The sequence below is a fragment of the Phoca vitulina genome, unplaced genomic scaffold (assembly GCF_004348235.1).
Source record: "Phoca vitulina isolate PV1807 unplaced genomic scaffold, GSC_HSeal_1.0 scaffold30, whole genome shotgun sequence".
In the NCBI taxonomy this organism is placed as follows: domain Eukaryota; kingdom Metazoa; phylum Chordata; class Mammalia; order Carnivora; family Phocidae; genus Phoca; species Phoca vitulina.
The window spans coordinates 22,424,257-22,447,059 of NW_022589733.1; the positions used below are offsets into that span (position 1 = coordinate 22,424,257).

General features: G+C 38.6%; 1 protein-coding gene and 1 non-coding gene across 3 annotated transcripts in view; both read left to right on the forward strand.

The window, feature by feature from the left end:
• Positions 1–22,765, forward strand: part of AP1G1 (adaptor related protein complex 1 subunit gamma 1) — a 77,326-nt gene extending 54,561 nt beyond the window's left edge. For both annotated transcript variants that reach the window (XM_032424103.1, XM_032424101.1), the window contains 12 exons: positions 2,819–2,959; positions 3,725–3,779; positions 7,933–8,055; positions 8,229–8,318; positions 8,937–9,064; positions 10,197–10,301; positions 10,969–11,110; positions 11,302–11,428; positions 15,934–16,041; positions 16,152–16,312; positions 19,102–19,200; positions 21,369–22,765. In XM_032424103.1, the coding sequence (XP_032279994.1) occupies positions 2,819–2,959; positions 3,725–3,779; positions 7,933–8,055; positions 8,229–8,318; positions 8,937–9,064; positions 10,197–10,301; positions 10,969–11,110; positions 11,302–11,428; positions 15,934–16,041; positions 16,152–16,312; positions 19,102–19,200; positions 21,369–21,470 (1,381 nt within the window). In that variant the 3' untranslated portion in view covers positions 21,471–22,765. The remainder of the gene's footprint in view (positions 1–2,818; positions 2,960–3,724; positions 3,780–7,932; positions 8,056–8,228; positions 8,319–8,936; positions 9,065–10,196; positions 10,302–10,968; positions 11,111–11,301; positions 11,429–15,933; positions 16,042–16,151; positions 16,313–19,101; positions 19,201–21,368) is intronic.
• Positions 82–166, forward strand: LOC116644793. The gene has a single exon (XR_004301829.1). It is a non-coding gene; the product is annotated as a small nucleolar RNA SNORD71 (small nucleolar RNA).
• Positions 22,766–22,803: the final 38 nt, after the last annotated feature.

Here is a 22,803-nt window from a genome sequence, read left to right on the forward strand (position 1 = left end):
TAAAGTTGTCCTTGGTTCTTTGATAAACAAACAGGTACAGATAAGCTGGGGAGAAGTCTGTTTAACAGAGGTACTGAGCTCTGTGTGCTGGAGGATGAAAACGCGGAGTGATCCATCGGCTAAGTGTTTTATCACAATGCTGAAACTCAGTTGCTGACAGCACACGTTTTCTCACAGTACTTACGCCCCAAGATACTAGAAGCAGCTGTGGTTTTTAGAACAGTGCATCTAGGAATGACCGTTAGGCAGCAGATAGCACTTTGAAAAGGCATAAATTCTTTCCCCTGTTGGAGTAACTCTACTGAATCTATTGGAAGAACTGGAGATGTTTGTAAAACCTAGTTATAGTTGGCCTCAGTGAACTGTGGTTGTTTGTTCAAATCCAGAATAAATTAGATTTGAAATGATCTCTGAAACCATTCATTTAACAAATATCTATTGATAACTGGGTTCCTTTTATTTGCAGAGAGCAGATGCTAAGTGCGTGAGCAATCTAAAGACAGACCTAAACTCAGCAACAATAACTCATCTAGTGCTTTGCACAGGATTTTTTTTTTAACTAAAAAAAATTTTCTTTTAAAGATTTTATTTTTAAGTGATCTCTGTACCCAACGTGGGCCTCAAACCTACAACCCTACAAGAGTCGCATGCTCCACCAACTGAGCCAGCCAGGCGCCCCAGGATTTTTTTTTTTGTGGGAGTGTGCTTTGCACAGGATTTATAAGTACCCTCTCAGTTGATTCTCAGAGCAAGCCAATGAGACAGACAAGACAATTACTTCTGTCCCCTCTTAACAAATTAGTTAAAATACAGTCCCATAGGAATCAAATTATTTCCTCTAAACCTACCCCTGTACAGGGCAGACCTGGGAATAGAAATTAGACCTTCTGACTCCTATTGTGTTGACTCTGTTGCTCATGACTTGGCTTTGCATTTCAAAAGTAAAACCTGTGTCTCCTTGACAGGCTGTTTAACACTAGGAGCTCAGACTTTGGAGCCCGAATGCTTCATTTCACATTTTGGCTCTGTCTTTATTAAAATTGGTTTGGTTACTTAACTTTTCTCTGCCTCGGTTGTCCCATATGTAAAATGCAAATACAAGAGCACCCACTTCAGGGGCATCTGTTTGGCTCAGTCCATTAAGCCTCTGCCTTCGGCTCAGGTCATGACCTCTGGGTCCTGGCGTCGAGCCCCTCATTGGGCTTCCTGCTCAGCGGGGAGCCTGCTTCTCTCTCTCTCTCTCTCTCTCTCCCTCTTTCCCTCTCTCTCTCCCTCTGCCCCTCCCCACCACTCATTCTCTCTCTCTCTCTCTCTCAAATAAATAAATAAATAAAATCTTTAAAAAAAAAGAGCACCCACTTCAAAGGGTTATGCAGGATTAACTGGATTATTATATATAAAGTACTTAAGCACTGTATAAGAATTAGCTATTATTGTATTCCTGTAAAGATTGAATGTTGTTTATAGATTAGCTAAGATGAAAGTATTTCTTACTTATTAGATTGGTATTTTGAAAGTCAATTTATATACCATGTTTGGAATTATTGACCAAATATGAAAAGATATATGTAGTAATCTTCTAACTTATATGTTAAACATTTCCATTTTGCTTTGGTTGTCAAATTTGATAGGCAGTTATGGAAACTCTTATTTGCCCACATAGCACATGCCCTTTTTCCCTTTGCATGGCCCTCATTCTCTCTTTCATCCCCCTCCCCCCCCCACACCCAGCTTTATTGAGATAAAATTAACATATAAACATTGTGTAAGTTTGAGGTGTTCAGGTGCATTGATTTGATGTATATTGTAAAATAGTTACCACCATGGCATTAGTGAACACCTGTATCATGCCACATAGTTACCATTTCTTTTTTGTGGTGAGAATATTTAAGATCTACTCCCTTAGCAACTTTCTTTTTTTTTTTTTTTAAAGATTTTATTTATTCATTTGAGACACAGAGATACAGAGAGAGAGCATGAGCACGGGGGGAGGTAGAGGGATAGGGAAGAGCAGGCTCCCCGCCGAGCCAGGAGCCCGGAACCATGACCTGAGCCACAGGCAGACGCTTAACCATCTGAGCCACCCAGGCGCCCCTCCCTTAGCAACTTTCAAGTATATAATACATTTTTATTATTATTAATTGTTGTTATCATGCTGTACATTAGATCCCCAGAACTTACTCATTTTATGACCAGTTTTGATCAACATCTCCCCTTTCCCCCCACCCCTGAGACCCTGGTAACTACCATTCTAATATGTTTCTATGCTTTTGACTTTTTTAGCTTCCAGGTGTTAAGTGACATCATACAGTATTTGTTTTTCTCTGACTTATTTCACTTAGCATAATACCTTCAAGGTATGTTTTTATTCCAATTTTCTATATATCTTTTGATGTAGACTGTTACATCATTTTTGGACAGAAGTGGGTGTAGTCAAAGAACATGGTGGCTTTAGCACATTTTTAAGGAGTAATGCAAAGAGGTATTATCATTTGGTAATAATTTTTGTTGCTTCTCTTTTTGAGCCTTTTAACTATTCTGAATTTCAGCTTCATAGACTGTTGAACCCAAACTGCATTTCTGGTCATAAGTAATGTATCTTTTAGAGCTTTTTGAAGAAGAGTGTTGAATGAAGATTGAGAATGTTAAAACTAACCTTGTTAACTTTGGTATCTTGTGTACAAAGATTGGGATCACAAGATTGTGGAAGGGCATCAGTACATCTGCCAGTACTTGATGTTCAGAGACAACACACCTGGGTCTTTCATTCCCACTATAAATATCATAACTTTTTTTTTTTAATTTTTCCCTCTGCAAGGCGTGCAATGGAATTGAGTTTTGCCCTGGTAAATGGGAATAATATCCGAGGCATGATGAAGGAATTACTTTATTTTCTGGATTCATGTGAGCCAGAATTTAAAGCAGACTGTGCATCTGGAATCTTTCTTGCTGCAGAAAAGTAAGATTTAATTTTTACATTTATTGGTAAAAGATGCTTGGAACTTTTTGAAAGCATCTTTACAACATAGGGAAAGTGTTGTAAACCTCTTTAAAATGTCTAATGTATGTTTCAGGCTCCCAGTTAGAAATTTGCTTCATAGAAGGCCATTCTAGCCATTATTTAAGTATGCTAAGCCCAAAAAGAACCCTACTTTTATAAAATCTCCTCTTCTATCTGTTCTTTAGCTTCTCATCTATGAAGAAGAGAATTTAGAAAAAGCTTTTGTCATTTGTTTGTGGGTTTTGGGTAGAGAATAGAAAAACTATAGCATCATAGCATCTAAATTGTGGTTCTGTATAAAACTTTTTGGAAGAAGTACCTCAGCTGTAATAGTATGGTTATTTCTCCTCTCTGCACTGTGAGTTTAAGGGAATGAGTTTCTAGTCCTGGTGTTGCCTGGGTCTGGGAACAGTCCCTTTTCTTCTTTCTTCTCTGTCCTCATGCTTTGTCTTTATGATTTGTTTTCTGAAAAACTGGAGATGGAGTCCCATGTCTCAGCTCAGTAACTCCTATTGCAGTTATTATGTGAAACAACTGAGTTTGTGTACCATTTCATTACGCTTTGAAATGCGGGTAACTGCTAGATTTGAAGGTAAGATGTGTCCAAAAGTAATCACTTTACCAGTAAACCTAAAAAAGACTAGGACAGGATTTTTGAAAGTCACTGAGCACAGAATACTTCACAGGTTCCAATTGTTTCATTTGGTGCCATTATTTCCCCAGGTATGCACCTTCCAAACGGTGGCATATAGACACAATTATGCGTGTTCTGACAACGGTAAGTAGTGTTTTTTTAGTCAACATACACTAAGTGCAGGATGTGCTGATTAATGAGGCAGACAGATCCCTTGTTCTCATGAATCTTTATATTCTGGTTCTAGTGGGGGAGATAGGAAATTCATGGGGAAATATGTACTGTCCTGTTAGGCAAGAAAAAAATACTACGAGAAACACTGAAGCACCAGTCATGGCAGGGGAGAGTGGAATATGGGGCAATGGGCCAAGTTTTTTAGGTAGAGTAGTCAGGGCAGGTCACTTGGAGGTAACACTTGAGGAGAGAGCTCAGTGAAATGAGGAGCCATGCAAAGGTTTGAGGGAATAGCAAGTGTTGCAAAGCCCTTGAGTGGCAAGTGTGGCCTGCTTGGAGGCAATAAGAAGGCAAATGAAGCCAGTAGCATGAGAGGCAGAGAATGGTAGGACTGAAGGAGGGGCTGGATGATATAGGGCCTTAGAAGAGTTTGGGATTTTTAAAAAAATATATATAGGAAGCCAGTGGAGGGTTTCGAATGACAATTTATTCTGGATTTAAAATTATGGTTTTATAAGATATTCTTTGGCAGTTTTCCAGAGTTTTGGAGCTTCTCTGTTTATCATTTGGTTAATAGGGATCAGAGATTTAACAGTCAAAATGAAAGTGTAGTGGCATATAAGGAAAATATAACTACCTATGTCTAATTGCTGTCCCAGAAGTAGATACCATAAAGGGAAACTTTCACAAATTTAATCACATTAAAATTTAAAACTTGTAAGGCAAAAGGAAAAAGATCTGCAGAGTTAAAAAGCAAATGACAAGTGGGGGAAAAACACTGTAACATGTGACAGCATGTTAATATCTTTAATCTATAAGTAATTTACAATTGATAGGAAAGATCAAACACTGTAATGAAAAAATTGGCATTTGAACAGACATTTCACAAAAGAAGAAAGAAATGGCTAGTTAACATTGACAAATACCTTTACTAGTAAAGAAATTTTACTTACTGGTAAAATTACAAGGGAGGCATCATTTTTTACTTGTCATACTTTCTAATCTAATTCCTAGTGTTGATTAGGAAATAGAGAAATAGGCAGTACTCTCCACTTCATATTGGGTATAAAATGGTGCCCTCTTTCCCATGTTCACTTCTGGAAATCAAGAGTTGGCCACTTAACTGACTGAGCCACCCAGGCGCACCTAGTTTGTACCTTTGAACTCATTAATTCTCTTTTTAGGAATTTATCTTGGAAAAATAAAAGGACAAGTGTACAAAAATGTATATACAAAGATGTTCATCCCATCCCATATATAATGGGAGAAAACTGGAAATAAATACAAGTCTCCAAATGGGCATTGGTTAAGCAAGTTATGAAACATCTGTAGGAAGGAGTGATATCATTAAAATTATGATGCGTGTATATATATTTGTTGCTGTGGAATACTGTCTGTGACATGCTAGTTTTCTAGTTTACTTGAATTAACTTTGTAATAATAAATGCACTGATGGGGAAACTATATTTTAACAAGAACTATGAATCTGGACACATTTTAGTTTTTATAAGGCTTAAAAGAAGAGAAAAATTAGAGCTCTTGAAAAAAAATGTTGTCAAAATCAAAACCATTCTTTTTAATGCTCCTACTTTTCATTTTTCCAGTTGACTTATATAATCTTACTGTGGTCCTCTGGTTTTTCCTCTTTAACCTATTGATGTGCTGGATTACATTAATAGATTTTTGAGTGTTGAACTAACCTTCCATACCTGGAATAAATCCCACATGGTTTTGGTGTATAGTTCTTTTTATACATTGCTGTATTTGATTTGCTAATATATTTTTTAGGATTTTTGCATCTATACTGGTGAGAGATACTGGTCTATAATTTTCTTTGATCTCTGTGTTTTATCTCCAAATATTTTGGGATTTCTTAGCTATCTTTGTGTTACTGGTTTCTAGTTAAATCCTGTATGGCTTTTATTTATTTATTTATAAAAGATTTTATTTATTCATTTGAGAGAGAGAGAGAGAGAGAGCGCACAAGCAGGGGGAGAGGCAGAGGGAGGGGGGAGAAGCATACTCCCCGCTGAGCTGGGAGCCCGACGTGGGGCTCGATCCCAGGACTCCGAGATCATGACCTGAGCTGAAGGCAGATGCTTAACCATTTGAACCATCCAGGCGCCCCTATTTATTTATTTTTAAAAAGGTTTTATTTATTTATTTGAGAGAGAGAGAAAACACAAGTGGGGGGAGGGGCAGAGGGAGAAGCACACTCCCTGTTGAGCAGGAAACTCAATATGGGGCTCCATCCTAGGACCTCGGAATCATGACCTGAGCGGAAGGCAGACACTTAGTCGACTGAGCTACTCAGGCGCCCCTGACTTATTTTTTTAAATTTGAGATGTTTCTGGGGCGCCTGGCTGTCTCAGTTGGTAGAGCACGTGACTCTTGATCTCAATGTCATGAGCCCATGCGCCACGTTGGATGTGGAACCTACTTTAAATAAATAAATAAAAATAAATTTGAGATGTTTTTTGTGTCCCAGAATGTTGTCTGTCTTGGTGAAGACAGAGAATAATGAGAGAATAAAGCTCTCATTTGAGCTTGAGAATAATGTGTTTTCTGCTGTTGGATGAAGTGGTGTATAAATGTCAATTAGATCATGTTGATGCTTTCTCTTATTTAAGACACTGCTTTTTCGGGGCGCCTGGGTGGCTCAGTTGTTAAGCATCTGCCTTCGGCTCAGATCATGGTCCCGGGGTCCTGGGATCGAGCCCCACGTCAGGCTCCCTGCTCAGTGGGAAGCCTGCTTCTCCCTCTTCCACTCCCCCTGCTTGTGTTCCCACTCTCGCTGTCTCTCTCTCTGTCAAATAAATAAATAAAATCTTTAAAAATAAATAAATAAAACACTGCTTTTTCCCATTAGGGAAGAAGAATGTAAAGCAAATTACTTATTTTTTAGCTTCTCTCCATTCCTTTTTGACCATTTCCCCAAACTTCTCTCTCTGGCTTTGTGTTTTTTTAGCAGGAGTAGGTATCCCAATCACCTAGGGTTTTTTCTTTTTCTGCTTCTGTTTCTGTCTCTGTCTCTTTCTTCTTTTCTTTTTCCTTTTTCTTGGTCTCATTCCTGTAAATCAGATCTGCTCCTCTGTCCAGTAATGGGAGCTTGATCAAGATGGGCTGATACTAGTCACAGGTTCCGCTGTTTATATGTCCTGCACAGCTTGGTTATCATAATCCTCTGACAAGGCCAAGATTTAGTTTCCTCATAGGTTAGATAGCTTTACTTTGTTCCATGGTTGCAAATATTATCTCAGATTCTACTAGTCAAGAGGACATTAAAGAGACCAGGTTTGTTTCTGTTTTTAAAGTGTGGATGATTAAATACAAAGTATTTCCCGTTTCTGGGACGAATGGTTCTGTAATTTTTATAAACTCTAGTTTTTAAAGGACAATCTGATGTTTTAAATGAAGTTTTAAAAAGGTTACTATTTATTTAATTCTTATTTAGAATATTGCCCTTTTGGGGGTGCCTGGGTGGCTCATTTGGTTAAGCATCTGCCTGCGGCTCAGGTCATGATTCCCGGGTCCTGCTCAGCAGGGAGTCTCCTTCTCCTTCTGCCCCATCCCTCTGCTCGTGCGTGCGTGCACATGCTCTCTCTCTCTCTCAAATAAATAAAATCTTTAAAAAAATTTTAAAAATTGCTGCCCTTTTGGACTGTTGATGACCCTCTCCGTCCCCCAGAGTAAATGTGGCTTCTATAAGTAGCCCATATGAATTTAACTGTGTTGGGGAGTTGTGAGAAGGGAGAGGTTGTTGTAATTAAGTTCCCAGTGAATGTACTTCTTAAATTTTTGAAATCTCAAACCTAATCTGTTTTGAGTAGAACAGGCCTTTCTTTTCTACTCAAATGTATAAAGGTCCTTTATATTTTACTTTTACTTTGACAAAGGAGACTTTTTAATTTTTTATAAAATAAAAAACTTGGATATTCATTTAAATGAGAAATAAGTCATTTGAATAAGTAAGACTTTGAAGTTTGAGGGGCATATAAACCTGAGAATTGGAACCAGCTTTATCTTTGAGGATGCCTTGTAGTAGTCTCCTTTGAATAAAAGCAATAGCTAACATTTCTTATCATTACAGTATGTTTCTAAGGATAACTGCATTTCCTTTTAGGCAGGAAGCTATGTTCGTGATGATGCAGTCCCCAACTTGATCCAGTTAATAACCAATAGTGTGGAGATGCATGCCTATACCGTCCAGCGCTTGTACAAAGCAATTCTTGGTGATTATTCTCAAGTAGGTACTTCCTACTTTGGTGGGGAAATTACCCATTATGTTCCTGGTGTGTTCTTATTACTAACACTCTGGATATGCCTTGGTTTTGACCTTTATGATTCGATGACCTGTGATTTGCATTAATCCTTGCAAGGGTTAAAAGCCTTTGACAAATGATGACTTTCTTTTGACAGCAACCTTTGGTACAAGTGGCTGCATGGTGTATAGGTGAATATGGAGATCTTCTTGTATCAGGCCAGTGCGAAGAGGAAGAACCTATTCAGGTACCCTTTGTTACTCTTTCAGGAGGGGAGAAAATAGTTTTTTTGGTTATAGGAGTATAGTGTTTAATGAGGAGTTGAGGTTGATTCCTTGAAAACCTGTTAAAGAAGTTAATGCCAGAATTATATTGGGAAACTTGGGAGTTTTTGAGATGGAACTTACTAACCCTATGTGAGATTTTAAAACCATCTGCAGACCTACTTCTCACCCATCAGACTGAAATATATTGTTTCTCCTACCCTGTGGCTTGATAAGAAGAAATGAGACATATACATGTCTGCATTTGCTTATTAAAAGACTGGCTTTAGGAGAAGTTGTGGCAACAACACTTGAACTCTATTTATCCTTTTTTTTTCTTCCTTTACTTCTGCCTCTTGAAACTAATATAATGTGTCTCTCAGCCCTCACTGGGTATTTTCCACTCTTTTTTTTTTTTTTAAACCTCCCTCCTACCTGCTTCTGATTGATGGCAGCTTGGACAGTTACCGTGACAAAGCACAGATTGTGTTAGAAGTTTTGGTAATGATGGTAGGGTTGTCTTTTTGGTGGCATCCTGTAACTTGATATCAGATTTAGATATTTACTGTTAGAATTCATCCTACATTTTTTTGCCTCACCAGGTAACGGAAGATGAAGTGTTGGATATTTTAGAAAGTGTCTTAATCTCTAATATGTCCACCTCTGTGACCCGAGGTTATGCCCTCACTGCCATTATGAAGCTTTCTACTCGATTCACCTGTACTGTAAAGTGAGTATGGAGAAAAAGTAGGATGGACATGTTATTTGTAATTTTTAAAAACTTTGTTATGGAAAATTTCAAGCAAAGGCAAAAATAGGATAGTAAAATGAATTATATATACCCATTATTCCACAATAATAATTAATTTATGGTTCATCCTTATTTTATCTATACTTTGCTCCCTCTTATCCTCACACCCCACCATTTATTATTTTGAAGGTAAAAAGTTATGTTTTTAAAATCTGATTTCTAATGCCTTTTCTCTCTTTTAAAGTAGAAAAGTTACTTCACTATTATAAGGGTTCTGGTTTATTATAATATTTTGAGATTCTGAAGAGGAAGAAAATCACAAACGTTTTAGTGGTTAAATGTTTAAATTCTCTTCACTATTTTGAATAAAAGTCAATTGGATTAGTTTCCCAGCCAGGCATATTTAAGGCAGACTTAGTTCTCTTAGACTTTCTGTAAGGCCCTGTGAAAAATTGTATTTTTTATTAACTCTTTAAATTGTGAACTAGAAAAATTTGTTGTCAGGTAGTAACCCTTTGTTGATAAAAGCTTATTTTAAAGTTGTTAAGAGAATGAACATTACACACTTGTTACAAAAGAAGTTAATAATTGGTAGTTTTTTCTAGCAAATTTTGGGGTATGGGACATTTAACAGACAAAATCTAGCATTACAGTCAGAACAGGTTTGTTGTTGTTTTTTTTTAATATTTTATTTATTTATTTGACAGAGAGAGACACAGGAAGAGAGGGAACACAAGCAGGGGGAGTGGGAGAGGGAGAAGCAGGCTTTCCGCCGAGCAGGGAGCCCGATGCAGGGCTCGATGCGGGTCTCGATGCGGGTCTTGATCCCAGGACCCTGGGATCATGACCTGAGCCGAAAGCAGACGCTTAACGACTGAGCCACCCAGGCACCGCACAATTAGAACAAGTATAGTGGTAAATGATGGTGTTGAGGTATATGTTGGATGAAAGAAGACAAAGGAAAGGTGTTTTGTTTTTGAAAAGATATGTAAATTAAGGAGAGAGGAGTATTTCAGATTTTTAACCAGAAAACTCTGGTTTGTTTATTCTCTCTGCTTGTTTATGAACTTTCTTTTGGGTATTTGAATTTGTTTGTCATTTTATCCCAAAGCCGAATTAAGAAAGTGGTTTCCATCTATGGAAGCAGCATTGATGTGGAACTCCAGCAGAGGGCGGTAGAATATAATGCACTTTTTAAGAAATATGACCATATGAGGTAAGTGAAAGAAGCTAAGCAGTGCCTGTGGCTGTTAGTGTCCTGAACACATTGTCATGATAATCCGCAAAGGAGACTCATTCCTTGTGCTTTATTAACTGGACATCACAGTTCTATTTAGTCCTAATTGCTTGACTGCTTTTATTTGTCCATCTTCTATTGTGCCTGCCCTGTAGAGACTTAAGATACCTGTGTCCTCTCATTCACCTTCTCCCCTTTCTTTTGGTATGAAGTGTTTGCTTCATTTTCCGTTTTATTTGGTTAAGAAGTGGGAGTTGTGTTTTTTCAAGAGAATCTCATTCCAGTGTTTAACTTTGTGATGCATGTTCTTTTTTCCACTTCTTTTATGCAGTGTCTTCTTGATTGGAAATTGTTAATACCTACTTATTTACCTTTCTTTCATTCCAATTTTTCTACCACCAAGAAATCCCAGTCTCTTGGGATTTAGGTGGACAGTTTGTCTATTCAGGGTTTCTTACTCGCCCTTAATCCAGCCAGGAATTTAGGTCATGTATTCTTGTAATCTACCTTCTATTTTCGTGTGTGTGTTACAGGGTGGGGAGGGGAGATGGCTGTCCATGTTTGACTCCAGTGTAGTAACAGTGATTGTCTTGGGTAGGGAATCTAGGTTAACTGCCTAGAATTTAACCACTTCAGATTCTTCCAGGTCTGCCCTCCTTGAGAGAATGCCTGTCATGGAAAAAGTGACCACAAATGGCCCTACTGAGATTGTGCAGACAAATGGAGAGACAGAACCAGCTCCACTAGAGACCAAACCACCACCCTCTGGGCCACAGCCCACCAGCCAGGTAGCTTTTCACTTGCTTATCTGGGAATCCTCATTATCTTATAGTTCCTTATAAACTCTCACCTGATTCCTTTCAGTCCTGGATTGATTGATTGATGGCTCTCTTCCTTATTTTTAAGTGTTGAAAGAGCTTTGCCTTAGCTGCAGATTAGACAAATGACTAATGAACTGAGATATTATTTCCTTGTATAGGCCAATGATTTATTGGATTTGTTGGGAGGAAATGACATAACACCTGTTATTCCAACTGCACCTACGAGCAAACCAGCTTCTGCTGGTGGAGAACTTCTTGATTTGCTGGGAGACATCAACCTTACAGGTGAGACCAGACTGGAGTTATTTAATGCCTTCGCTGGGGATAAAGGCCTTGAAAAACTACACAAACATAGACTTTCTGGCATGTGAATCAATTAAAGAGGGGAAAGGCTAAATGAGAAGTGGGAATGGAATCTTCACAACATCTGGGATATAAACTGCCATGCTAGCATTATAGAGCTAATTCACAAGGAATATTTAAAGTCCAATTTTTTAATTTTGGGAGGATAAATTGCTCTCACAGTATTTAAGATAGAAAGGACTTTCTCTTTTAGGCTAGAAAAGAAATATATCTCAAGTCACTTCTGCGTTTAGTTAGTGTCCTAAGACATCACTTTTTCTACGTTTCTTTCTACTCATGATTAGCTTTCAGGAGCCAAGGCCATTTGTGGAGAGTGGAGAGATGTTAACCTGTTTTCCTCTCACCCTCTTAATAAGCAATGGAGGGAGAAAATCATCCTTGATGATAATATTCAAACATCACTTTTCATTTGGGAACATTTTTTTTCTTATGTTTGTTTATATGTAGTAGACATGAGTAATTGTTGATGTGTTCAGTGACATTATGAACCCCCGAGTCCCAAGCATATCACTGTAGCATATAATTTCTATCTTAAGTGATTTCTCTAAAAGGATAATGGTGAGTTACTGCACATATGCCCTCAAACAGAAAATAGCCATAGGATAAGGATTTTGGATGGTCATCTAGACAAGCTATCAGAGGCTAAATGATTTTTCCTAATACAGCTTCTTCCCAGAGCTTATGGTTTATATTTATGTCTTAACAAAATTTCAAAATGTTACTGTTGTATACTTTTGAGTCATTCCCAAATAGTTTCAAATCTTCAGGTGCCATAGTTCTACTGGATGTATCGAAAAGCAGGGCGCCTGGGTGGCTCAGTCATTAAGTGTCTGCCTTCAGCTCAGGTCATGATCCCAGGGTCCTGGGATCGAGCCCCACATCGAGCCCCACATCGGGCTCCCTGCTCAGTGGGGAGCCTGCTTCTCCCTCTCCCACTCCCCCTGCTTGTGTTCCCTCTCTCGCTGTGTCTCTCTCTGTCAAATAAATAAATCTTTAAAAAAAAAAAAAGGCAAAAACAACCCCTTAGTGAAAACATAATGTATAGATGATTTACTTACTTATTAACATACTAGCATTTCCATGTTAGTCCATAATCTTCACAATTATAATTTTAAATGGTTGTCTAATATTGCATTAAAAAGTTCGCATCATTATTTACTCAGTTCCTTGCTATTGGACATTTTGTTTCAGATTTTTCTTGTAATTAATGTACCTCAACAAATATCATTATTCTATCGATTTCCTCTTATTTTATTTTTTTTTAAAGATTTTATTTATTTATTTGACAGAGAGAGACACAGCAAGAGAGGGAACACAAGCAGGGGGAGTGGGAGAGGGAGAAGCAGGCTTCCTACAGAACAGGGAGGGAGCCTGATGCGGGGCTCGATCCCAGGACCCTGGGATCATGACCTGAGCCAAAGGCAGACGCTTAACGACTGAGCCACCCGGGTGCCCCGGATTTCCTCTTATTTTAGATTACATTCTTAGGTCAAGTTACTCAGTCTTTCTGGTTCTGTTTAAAGTAAGGATGAGAGGTGCCTGGCAGGCTCAATCAGTAGAGCGTGCAACTCTTCGTCTTGGGGTTGTGGGTCGGAGCCCACCTTGGATGTAGAGAGTACTTAAAAATAAAATCTTTTAAAATAAAAAGAAGATGGGGGGGACCTAGGTGGCTCAGTCAGTTAAGCATTAGCTTTCGGCTCGGGTCATGATCTCAGGGTCCTGGGATCAAGCCCCACATCGGGCTTCCTGCTCAGCGGGGAGCCTGCCTCTCCCTCTCCCTCTGCCTGCTGCTCCCCCTGCTTGTGCTCTCTCTCTCTCTGTCAAATAAATAAGATCTTTTAAAAAAAATTAAAAAGGATGATAAATACTTTACCTTACGAGCTCTTTGTGAGGAATGGGGACTTATTCAGTACATGCAGGACACATAGTAGGCACTTAGTAAAGGTTGTATCTTTTCCTCAGTGCATGTGGCTACCAGTTTCACTGTATATTCATAAGTATTCTGTATTATCATTTTTTTAAAAACTGTAACAGGTGAAAGATTGGCCCTATTATTTTGTTAATTTTTATTTTTTTCAATCACAGAGAATGTTACATTTATCCATATTTTTGCATTACACATGAATTTCTTTTTTGCATATTCCTTTTGTATCTTAACTCATCAGGGGGTCCTAGCGTTTTGTTTTTTGTTTTTTGTTTTTTGTTTTTACTTTCTTACTTTCCTAGTGTTACATGAAAAAGCAAACTGATAAAATGTTAAAGAGCCTGAATTTTCCTTATTCCAATGTGTTTTAAACGCGTTTTCCCATTTTCGTTATTAGGTTAAACATTTTTGAGTTTTACATTCTTTAAGCCATCCTTACAGTCATATATCCTAATGCATAGTCATTTAAGCAAGTGGAAATTAGGAAATAAATTTAGTGTGTGTTTTTAGGGGAACTGGAGCAGTGAGTTTCTGTTGTTTCCCAAAACTACTTATTGTTCCTTTACAGGAGAAAAGAGCTAAAATCTGAGGGGCTTAGGGACTCATAATGCTGCCTATATATTTTGAGTAGCCTCTGATTTTCCATGGGAATGCATTTCTGAAAATTGTTTTGAAAATGGAAATTGTGGGAAAATTACTAGATTAGAGTTATAAAAGTTAGGAGAACTATATGAATATTTCTTTGTATATTTTATTGGTAATGTGCTTGACTGCACTTGGCTGTGGTGTTCACATTTTTTATGGTTTGCTTAGCCATATGTATTTTTACCTTTCTTGCTCACTTTTAATATGTCATTTTTTTCTCTTGTACTTGGGTATTTTTTAAAAAAAAGATTTTAGCCTTCATTCACTTTGTTAATCTTTTTTGAAATGGTGTATTTTCAGATAATTTCATAAGTAGTTTGAAATCTATTTAAACCTAAAATGCACTCTTTATTTTGCTGTTTTCTTATGCCTTTTCTTGGAATCCTGATTTCTGTCAGTTCATGGTCATTTTCTATCACTTGCATGATCCTCAGCTTGTTCTTATTTGGAAGGATCAGCTAAAGATGTAATTTGGTGACTTTCCTCCACTTCATACCACCTCTCCCTGGGTGCATGTGTGTTAAAATTTTATTATGCAGTATTTAACATCTATAAAATTTAGTATTGATCTACTTAGCTTATAAAATAAAATCTTATTAAATTATTATTATTACTAAAATATTACTTTGCCCACCAGGTGTTGGCAGTGTTTGGAGATATTTTTGATTGTCACAACTGGGTGCATGCTACTGTCATTTAATGGGTAGAAGCCAGGGTGCTGGTAAATATCCTGCAGTGCGCAAGATAGCCCTCTACAGCAAATAATTAGCCTAAAATTTCATTAGTTTTGAGGTTGAGGAACTTTAGTTTAGAGGTATAATCATGTTCAACTCTACTATTGCCAAATTGTTCTCCAGGTTGTTTGTACTAATTTATATCCCTACCACAGAGATTAGAAGTCTGCATTGCTCCATATTCTTACCAGTATCTGGTATTATCAGACATTGAAATTTTCACCATTCTATTGGATGTGAAGAAGTATCTCATTGTGGTTTTAAACTTTATATTCCTCATTACTGGTACTATTCAGTGTCTCTTCACATATGATTCTCTTTTCATTAAGGTTCCCTCTTCTGTGAATTGCTTGTTTATATCTCTTACTATTTTAACTTGGGTTATCTTTTTTTCTTATTGATTTGTAGAAAATATTTATAGTTCTGGATACTCATTCATTTGCTATTTTGTAGCAAACATTTTCTCCTGCTTGTGGTCTTTCTGTTTTATTATAGTATTTTTTAATGAATAAAAGTTATTCATTTTAAAGTATTTGAATAGTTCTTTCTCTTTATGGTTTATTCTTTTTTTTTAAGAAATATATTATTGGGGCGCCTGGGTGGCTCATTCGTTAACCGTCTGCCTTCGGTTCAGACCATGATCTCAGGGTCCTGGGAGTGAGCCCCGCATGGGGCTCCCTGCTCAGTGGGAAGCCTGCTTCTCCCTCTCCCACTCCCCCTGCTTGTGTTCCCTCTCTTGCTGTGTCTCTCTCTCTGTCAAATAAATAAAATCTTTATATATATATATTTATTTATTTAGAGAGTGCGAGGAGGGGGAGCGGCAGAGTGGGAGGGGAAGAAAGCATCTTAAGCAGGCTCTGCACTCAGCATGGAACCCAACACGGGGATTGATCTCATAACCCTGACCTGAGCTGAAACCAAAAATGGGATGTTTAATTGACTGGGCCACCCAAGTGCCCCTGGTTTATGCTTTTCGCATCTTGTTTAAGGAATCCTTCTCTTAACCTAAGATATAACAATTTTCTCCTGTATTTTTTTTAATTAATTAATTATTTATTTATTTATTTTTGGTGAGCTTTGTCATGCTGGCTAAGATTGACTTACCACCAGAATGTTTCATTTAGGTGCTCCAGCTGCTGCTCCTGCCCCTGCCTCAGTCCCACAGGTAGCCCAGCCCCCCTTCTTGTTGGATGGGCTTTCATCACAGCCTCTTTTCAATGACATCACTACAGGTACGATTACTGGTGTTATCACCCTCGGTGAGAGGTGGTTATTGAAGAAAAGAATAATTCTGTAAGCATTAAGCTGACTGCAGTTAGACTGATCTTCCTGTGCTTTCCAGGCATCCCCTCCATCACAGCATACAGTAAGAACGGCTTGAAGATAGAATTCACCTTTGAACGGTCAAATACCAACCCTAGCGTCACCGTGATAACGATACAGGCCTCCAACAGCACGGAGCTGGACATGACAGACTTTGTTTTTCAGGCTGCAGTACCAAAGGTACTACAGTGTCTTCTTTGCCTTTTTCATGCATTTGATAAGTGATATATTTTCATGTTTAGAAGTTAAACTAAATTTGCAGATTTAACCCAAATTGACAATAATGTATTATGGTTCATTGAAGCATGTCATTTCGAAAGCTTTTTACTTGGTCAGAAATATTCTTACAATATAAAGAAAGGACATTCTGGTAATAGCTAGTGAGATTCACAGCAGAATTCTACAAAGTGGTCTGCTAATGCTCAGGTCATTGAGGATGGGTGGGGTTCAGTAATACAGTGGTAAAAACCTAAAAAACACAAATTCTAACATGGAATTAAAATTCATTAAGATGAAGGACTTTATCTATTTGGTATTCTCTTCTAGTTACTGGATCCGAATTAAAAGTTTTCATCTCTTGATATTTATTAAGTGAAAGAAACATTCCTTCTTCATTAATATCTAGTTTAGTATTGATACAATGACTGCTTGTTTTTGTAAATTGAAGCTTTGTTTATACCAAATCTTAGTTTAAGGAAAATTTATGTCCGTCTTTGAAAAATGAAAAGTTCTGTATAAAGAAATACTGAGAATGAAGAATGGGCAAAATTTTCTGGCAAAGACAAGATAGTAAGTATTTTAGGCTATATGGTTTCTGTTGCATCTACTCATTTCTGTTGATATAGTGGGGACAAAAAGCCATATATATAAATGAAAGAGTGTGATTCTGTTCCAATAAAACATTTACAAAAACAGATGTTGGGTCATTCTTGGCCGATGGGTCATAGTTTGCCACCCCTTGTTTTAGAATAAGCTAATCTAATCTTTGCAGTGACATGTGAAGTATGACATTCAAACAACACATTTTTGGAAATTGAAGACCTTTTATTTGTGGTTACTGCTGACTTTGTAGCCTCCTTTACTTGCATTTTTTAGGAGCCAGAGTAATGTAGATGTTTTTAGAAGCACTAGAGTGGGGTGGTTTCAGTAGTAGTTGTATGACATTAAGCACACTTAGGCTCTGTGCCTCAGTTTCTTGTTTACAAAGGGAGGCTGGATGGTGGCAGTGATACCTACTTCCTAGGGCTCGTTTGAGGGATAGATGAGTTTTATGTACTCTGGACTGTTTTAAAGCACTTTTCATATGTTCATTGCTCAGTAAACATTAACTGCTGCAACTTTGGGTTTTACACTCGTTACTCTAGGCTGTGCTCTAGCAACATAGCGTCTCTGCCATTAAAGTATGGCCTTATTTTTGGTGTTGGACTGCATAATACCTTTTTGCATGTCATGATGTATCTTGAACTTCAAAATAATCATATTTCATAGATTCTGCTGTTACTTTTTATTATCTCTGAACTTGAGATGCATTTTAAAATTGGGACTTTATCGTAATTTAGTTGGTAGCCTGTTTTCTTTCTCAGTGGTGCATATAAAATAATGGTGTGAAAAACAATGGCATCTTACATTTGATGAAATAAATGTACATAATAATATTTCAGCTTACATAATCTATCTTGATAATAGAATTATCATAAGACCCAACATAATAAGTCTGAGTTGATATTAAATCTCTTCACTCTTACAATTTTGGTCCTAAGAGAAGGCTGGATAGACTTTCCTCCTCTTGTCCCCCGCCAGCGCCGCTCCCCACCTGTCTTTTTCTGTCTCTCTCCCCCTTTCCCTTCTCTTTCTCTCTCTCTTTTTCTCCCTCTTCTCTCTGTCACTCTTCCCTCTGCCTCTCTTTCCCTCTCTATTTTTTCTCCGCACTCTCCATTATTTTAGAAAACTATACTTTCAGGAAAAATTTTTTAAATCCTAGTATGGGGCTGCCTGGGTGGCTCAGTCAGTTAAGTGTCCGACTTTTGATCTCAGCTCAGGTCTTGATCTCAGGATCATGAGTTCAAGCCCTAAGTTGGGCTCCACGCTGGGCATGGAGTCTACTTAAAAAAATAAAAAATAAAGCAAAATCCTAGTATGTAGAATAGCTACATACATACTATATTGTGCTAACAGTTACGGTTTACCTGTCTTGCTGATAGCACTTTTATCTCTCTTCTCTGTAAACAAACAAATAAAACCCCCAACACTACAAATTATGGCAATTGGCTTTTCCAGGTTTTTTGCTGTATAGGCTAGCTCTGCAGGAAATTGTTCTCATAAGACCTGTGACCCCGATGGGGGAGATCCTGAGTATTCCACATACATATTAACAGCTTGGCTCTTTCCAGCCTTTCCTTACCTCTGTCATGTAGCCCTTGACACATTCCAGATTATGTAGACTTGAGAAAACAAAAGTTTAAGTCTCCCTATCCCAACCATCCAAATACACAAAAGCATAAAGGCCTGTACTTGGTGATTGGTATGCTGGTTTGTTATTTGTAGAAAGGGTTTTTTGTTTTTCTTTTTCATTTCTTTCTAGCTTTTTTTTTTTTTTTTAGCCACACACACCCGTTTTTTTACCTGCATAGTTGATCAGTTACTATTAAGTGAGGTTGCCAAAACAAGAATTGGTCACCTTTTGAAAAGTGGTAGGCTAAAGTTCCTTCTGCCTGAAAGAGGAGGGTGGCTCATTGCTAATTTTCATGATCAAAGACCTAACAGTGGGGTTTTTAAAAATAACGTGAAGGTTATAGTCAGCCCACATACTCTGAATTGTTGATATCTGGAGAACAAACAGAACGTAGTAGTCGGTCAGTCTGTTACTTGAGTAATTATCTGGGTGTCTGACTTTTTTTATTTGTTGACATCTCTGACATAATATTGAGTGTATTCTTTTTTCTGAAGAGTGTGCCCTTTGTTCTCCACAGACATTCCAGCTGCAGCTTCTGTCTCCAAGCAGCAGCGTTGTCCCAGCATTTAATACGGGGACCATTACACAAGTCATTAAAGTTCTCAACCCGCAGAAGGTGAGTAGCACATTTGAAGACAGTGTCTGAGTGACGTGTAAGCATATTTCCTGAAATAAAATTCTGCTTTGTTTCTCTAGGTTTTCTCTGACTCATAGTTATAGAAGAAATCTGTGAAAATGTCTAGTCTATCCTCTTTATTCTTTTGTAGATTAGATAATAAACACAGCCTAGACACTTGAAATGGCTTAGTGGCAGCATTAAAATGCAGCCTTTTTTTTTTTTTTTTTTTGAGAGGGAGAGGGGGCGGGAGGGGCAGAGAGAATCTTTAGGAAGCTCCACACCCAGCACAGAGCTCAATGTGGGGCTCAGTCTCATGACCCTGAGATCATGACCTGAGCCAAAATCAAGAGTCAGGCACTCAACCAACTGAGCCACCCAGGCATCCCTAAAATGCAGCTTTAAGGAATTATCTATTTAGATCTATCTATCTACAGATCTAATATCTATCAAGAGAAGAGGGAAAGCTTAGACAGTTTAATCTTTTTTTTTTAAAGATTTATTTATTTCTTTTAGAGAGAGGGAGAGAGAGAGAAAGCACATGGGGGAGGGGGAGAATTTCAAGCAGACTCCGCGCTGAGCACAGAGCCTGACGCGGGGCTTGGTATCACGACCCTGCAATCACGACCCGAGCAGAAACCAAGAGTCAGATGCCCAACCGACTGCGTCACCCAGGTGCTCCTTAGACAATTTAATTTTTATACCAGTTGCAGTCTGGGGTAAGAGTATCTGTAGAACCACATATATCCATATTTACTACTGTGATTATTAAGTGTGTACAGTACAAGTGGAAGCATTTTTAATGAAGCAGCCAAATGAAAAGTAGCTTTAGAAACTGAAATTAAGCAATATTTTCATTATATCTTCTCAAAGAAGTAAATTGACTCCACTTTTAATAGCAATCAATTGACTAGTTTTCAAACAGTTTTTGAAAATGGTTCAGAGAATTTCTTCACCTTGAAAGAGGTCCAGCAGTGTCTTATAACCCCAGCATGATGATTTCTTCCTCTTACAGCATTTGCCTTTCCTCTGGTACTCACTGGATTCTGAGTATCTGCCTGTAGCACAAGCCTAGATTCCTTTGATGATCTGATACATAGAGTAAAAATTTTCTTTTTTTTCCTTGTTTTTATTTTTATAAATAATTAAAATTATAACATACCAGAAGGGTAAAAATTTATTTAATGCATTAATATTTGAAATCTGCCACGTAAAGTAAAGGGGTTTATAATTGAGTTTTCTTAAAATGACTTCTATTACCATAAGTAACATAATTTTTTTTTCTTTTATGTCTTGGGAATAAAACAAGTTTATGCTCACATTTACTATTGGTTTTACAGACAGAGCAACAGTATCTCTGAATGTAGAGCATAAGATGAGTATGTTTAGGGGCGCCTGGGTGGCTCAGTTGTTAAGCGTCTGCCTTCAGCTCAGGTCGTGATCCCGGGGTCCTGGGATCGAGCCCCACATCGGGCTCCCTGCTTGGCAGGAAGCCTGCTTCTCCCTCTCCCACTCTCCCTGCTTGTGTTCCTGCTCTCGCTCTCTCTCTCTGTCTCTGTCAAATAAATAAATAAAAAATCTTTAAAAAAAAAAAAAGATGAGTATGTTTACCTCATTTTTCTGGAAACTTGGATACAAGGGTTGAATCTTTTTGAGAAGCCCTCAGCCACTGTTACTATGAAACTGCTCCCGAGTGGTTCTGTCCCGTGAATGCAGTTCTCGGACTGAAGCTGATGCTGTGTTCCGGAGATGCACTTTCTCTACTCGACTGCGTGATGTTGGCCAGAGTACTAGGCAGTAACGGTGGTGGTAGTGGTTATTTGCCTGTGTGTCATTTTTTTTTTTTTTTTTTAAAGATTTTATTTATTTATTTGAGAGAGAGAGAGCACCTGAGAGGGGGGAGGGTCGGGAGGGTCAGAGGGAGAAGCAGACTCCCTGCCGAGCAGGGAGCCCGATGTGGGACTCGATCCAGGGACTCCAGGATCATGACCTGAGCCGAAGGCAGTCGCTTAACCAACTGAGCCACCCAGGCGCCCGCCTGTGTGTCATTTTTAAGAGGCAGCTTTGCTCTAAAATAATTTGTTTGGGTTAAAGGTCTATTTGTGGACCACACAGATTCTACAGATTTCCTTTCACTGTGTAATTTACAATTCTCTGTTCTTCTACAGCAACAGCTGCGAATGCGAATCAAGCTCACATATAACCACAAGGGCTCAGCAATGCAAGATCTAGCAGAAGTGAACAACTTTCCCCCTCAGTCCTGGCAATGAGGGCCCGGCACCATTCTCATTCTTGTCCCACTCAATCAAAGGAACCCTGGGAAGGAGGTTGTGATTGCTGGCAAGTCCCCCCCAACTGTACCATGGGCATGAGGAGCTAAAGAGAACTGTTGAGGAGGATTTTCCTGAAGTTATTGCTGACCTTGAAGCATTGTCAAAGACGAATCTCCTCTCCTCCACTGTTGAGGCCGGCTGCTTCTGGAGGCTACTTTGCACTCTTCCTCCTCTTCTCCTTTGTCCGCACTTCTCCACCCCTCCCACATTTACAGCCAGAATCAACATTCCCTGGGCCCCTGAGGAAATAAGCAGCTGGTCTGGAGGAGAGGACTGGAATCCATGGCAAGAAAACACTCACTCTGTCTCTGCAGCAAAGAGTTGCCCCTTCTTTCTACTGTGTTTTTCTGTGGACTGGGCGAGGTGGGGGTATCCACTCCTCACTAGCTGGGTTACCATCTTCAGGCGCTTTTTACATCAGGCATTCGGAATGGAAATGTTAACAATGGACATTAGGGAGCCCTGCCTTTTTCTACTGGTTCCCCCAATGTTTGAAAGAGGCATTAGGCTCCTGGTAGCCTTTTCTGTGCATTGCTGTATACACACAGACACACACATGTATGTATGTTTGTTACCAAGACCTGGGCAGACCTGGAGAGGTTATTTGTAAACACTGGACAGATGCAGTTAAAAAGAGCTTGTGTTGAGATTCGGCATGAAGGATATGGTGCTCTCTTTGTAATAGAAACTCCCAAGGCTCTTCCAGCTCCCCTTTCTCTCCATTCTTTAGCTGTAGTCATGAATACTCCCCATGATTTTCAAAATTGATTCCCCTGAAAGTGCAAAGTGGACAACTTCTAAAAGGCATATTAATAGTTATTAATGCCCCTATCCCCACCACAAATTTTAAAGTTTCTCCTAAGCCCATAACTTGCCTGTTGAACTATGGTAAATGGGTGGAAAGAGGAGTTTGCTTTTTAAGATCAGACTCCTTAACAAAAGCACCTTTGCCCATAGGAAGAGTGAGTATCAGACTCATCCTAGAGCATATTGGAGTCATCTTCTCCATTACTCCAAACCTTCCTTTTTATTTCCTGAGCCTGGCTTGGACCTTGGCATTCCGTTTGAATTCCTTCTTCTAACTGGAACATTTGTGTTGTATCTGTAACACTGGCACTGAAATAAAGACCACGCGGTTAAAGAAACCTTTCCTATATTGTACTTTATGGTGTTGGAATGAAGCCTTGTAGCTTCCTTGCCCCCTTGTGAGAGGAAGTCTTATGGACACCATAGAGTAGGCGTATCCTTTCCTGAGTCTGAGAAGTTGGTC